Source organism: Notolepis coatsorum (assembly GCF_963971535.1).
Source record: "Notolepis coatsorum genome assembly, chromosome: 7".
Classification (NCBI taxonomy): domain Eukaryota; kingdom Metazoa; phylum Chordata; class Actinopteri; order Aulopiformes; family Paralepididae; genus Notolepis; species Notolepis coatsorum.
Window position 1 is genome coordinate 66,550,752 of NC_140171.1, and position 3,159 is coordinate 66,553,910.

General features: G+C 42.9%; 1 protein-coding gene across 1 annotated transcript in view; it reads left to right on the forward strand.

Annotated features, from left to right (window-relative positions):
* The window catches only part of LOC311232259 (beta-crystallin A1-like), a gene marked incomplete at its 3' end in the record, with an annotated part of 4,496 nt that extends 2,651 nt beyond the window's left edge, over positions 1-1,845 (forward strand). Inside the window, exons 3-5 of the mRNA XM_084319002.1 lie at positions 116-257; positions 824-966; positions 1,698-1,845. Of these exons, the coding sequence (XP_084175128.1) occupies positions 116-257; positions 824-966; positions 1,698-1,845 (433 nt within the window). The remainder of the gene's footprint in view (positions 1-115; positions 258-823; positions 967-1,697) is intronic.
* Positions 1,846-3,159: the final 1,314 nt, after the last annotated feature.

Genomic DNA, 3,159 nt, shown 5'->3' on the forward strand with positions numbered 1-3,159 from the left:
ACCATTATGTCCTTCTCTCCTTCTCTCCCTCTCTTTTCCTTCCCTCTGGGACCCCACCCTCCTCCCTTCCTCTCCTCCCTATCTCTTTCATCTATCTCCCTTCTCCCCTGCTCAGCTGGGTGGGTTTCGAGCACCATGACTTCCAGGGCCAGCAGTTCATCCTGGAGAGGGGAGAGTACCCCCACTGGGACGCCTACAGCGGCTCCCTGTCCTACCACGTGGAGCGCCTCATGTCCCTGCGTCCCATCTACTGTGCCGTGAGTACCAGAGGGATAGGGCTGAGGAGGACAGGGGGTACAGAGTATGAAAGACAAGGCTAGAGAGCGAGTGCGAAAGTGAATGTGATTACCAATGATTAAAGATGACCATGCTGGAAGAGAGAGAACTACACAAACATTGTGTGCAAGGCCTCTGTTGCGGTCGAACAAGGAAACCCTCCGGAGGCAGCGATGACAGGAGAAACAGTGAAACTGCTTCTGGCCAAGGGACACTCAGCACTTACATCCCAAGGCCAACGGATGCCGCTACTGTGCAAATCTTACATTGTACTTTTTGGATACTTTTGACACTTAAATATTGTTGTTTCGGGAACTTTTTTTTAATTAAGCTTGATCCTCACCATATTAGCTGATAAAAAAAGAAGATATTTGTTAAAGAAACATTTGATTTTAAGACTCAATACGAAATTTAAATTAGGCAACTTGTTTAGATAGAGAAATTTTTTTCCAGTGAAGAGAAGTCATAGGGCTTACCATGCCTTCTCTGTTTACATTATCGACATAGAACCAACTTTTTAACTCTGTCCCATTCTTCACCCCACCAGTCTCACCAGAGCAGCCGTATGACCATCTTTGAGAAAGAGAATTTCCTGGGCCGCTCCACTGAGCTGTGTGACGACTACCCCTCCCTTCAGGCCATGGGCTGGTGCAAGCCCGAGGTCGGATCCATGCATGTGCAGTGTGGAGCGTAAGTCCACCAAGAAGTTCCACACAGTCACAGTCATCTAATCTCACGCATAGCTCACACACAGGCTCAGATGAGGTCCTTTAGGAAGTGGATATCATACTTTGACTTTTATATTTGATCGATTTGACCCTTTCATATGTGAATAATGCTTTTGATTAACTCTCGACTTGACTGAACAGGAAAACCACACTTCCATTTTGACACTTTATAACTATAATTACATCATATTCGGATGCAGTTGATACAGTGAAGTGTTGATCTCTCTCTTTTCTCAATCTTATCCCCTCTTCTAAACGCCCATTGGAAGCAACGCATGAGGGATAAAATCAACAAGACTGGATCACATTACTCCTAGTTTCACTTCTCTGGTTACCAACCTCTAGTTTTAGAGTTGATTGTAAGATTTTACTGATAACTTTTGAGGCACAACTGGGTCTGGGTCCGAGCACAGCCTGAAATCCCAGGCAGAGCTATTTTGCCCATCCCCAGAGATCAAGCTAAGAGCCATGGGTGTTTGCTGTTGGGGCCCCTTTTCTTTGGAACTAAAGCTTCCAAAATCAGTATCATATTTAAAAAACAAACAAAAAAAATCTTTCCTCAAAAGAACTTTCACAAACAAGCATTTTTATTGTTTCTTGTTCTTCATTTTGTATTTGGTCTAATCCCCCCAACCACCACCCCTCAGTTTGTGAGATTCAAATGAGTTTATCTGCTCTTCTCTCTCTCTGCAGCTTCGTGTGCTACGAGTACCCCGGCTACAGAGGACAGCAGTACATCATGGAGTGCGAGAGGCACAGTGGAGACTTCCAGCACTGGAAGAACTGGGGATCCCACTGCCAGACCCCCAAGATCCAGTCTATCAGACGCATCCAGCACTAAGAGAGGACGACACCTGGCTGGGTGGTGAAGACAGGGCCTTGGTCTGGGTTCTAGGTCAAAGGTCTGGAACCTGGTCTGGACTTCACCAGTCAACAACCACATAACCACAAAACCAAAACCAACAGGAATTACCAACGTGTCAGTCCCATAGCATCCATACATCTATTCCCCTATCTTGACCCTGTCATATCATTCATATTATTTCAGTTTATTCTCTGTTGATACTCACTCGCAGAGGAAATAAATAAAAACCTAAGTCAGCGTGGTTAACATTCAGCAGCACGAGCCGTCATTTCTGTAGTCCCTGTCTGATGTGTCTGAGTGCGTCAGTAAGGCATCAGCTAACAAAGGAACACTGGTTCACTTCAGCACAACTAGCAGCAATAACCTCAGTGGAGAGAGAGAATACAAGAGGGATGGACAGAGAGAAGAGAGAAAGAAGAGAGACTATAATAAACTCATGCTGACCTCAAATCAGTGCATTGGGTTGTCCTTTGTGTGTGTGCACACGCATTTCAAATTTCATGAAGGAAATTTGATGTGTGTTGATATCAAAGTGCACTATATGAACTTATAATTTAGTGTTTTCAGTTTAAAGCTTTGATTGAGTGAATGTGCATATTGATGAAAGTGAAACAGGTACAAGCAATGCTTTTAATAGCCTTTTGTGTGTGTTATCAACCTGCCAATGTGTAGGCAGATGAAACAAGTTATAGCTGCTCTTACTTTGTGCTCTTCTCTTTCAAGCTTCCAGTGATGAAATGTTTTTGTCTTTCATTTCCACTTAAATCATGGAAAGCGAGTCGGCAGCAAACTTATTTAGTCAAATGTAGATGTAATTAACAGAGAAGTATACAATCTACAGTAAAGCCATTTAGTTTACACAGCAACCAATGCTTTCACACACCTTTGATCCACAACATCACACATCAAGGCAGATGACCATCTGCTTATAGTGATGATGGTGATTGGTACAGCATAATAGTTAAGTTGGCTTAGACTCAATTAAAATAACAGAAATTCATCCTCATCATCCTTTATTTAAAATGTTCAGAGAAACAATTGAGGGTGGCCCTCATTTACAATGGTGCTGAGATTACACAGAGGACAAATACAAACATACAAGACCAGCAAACAAACAGTAAAAAAAAATACAACCATACAAATCAACAAGCAAAATCAGTTAAAACATTTACAGGCAGGTAATGGACGGTTATTAAGTGCAAAGCTAATGCATCCAAGAGGTATACAAGTATTACATTTCAGGCCACTTTGCAAGATATTCCATGAGTCTGCTGCAGGTCTTTCTAAGTC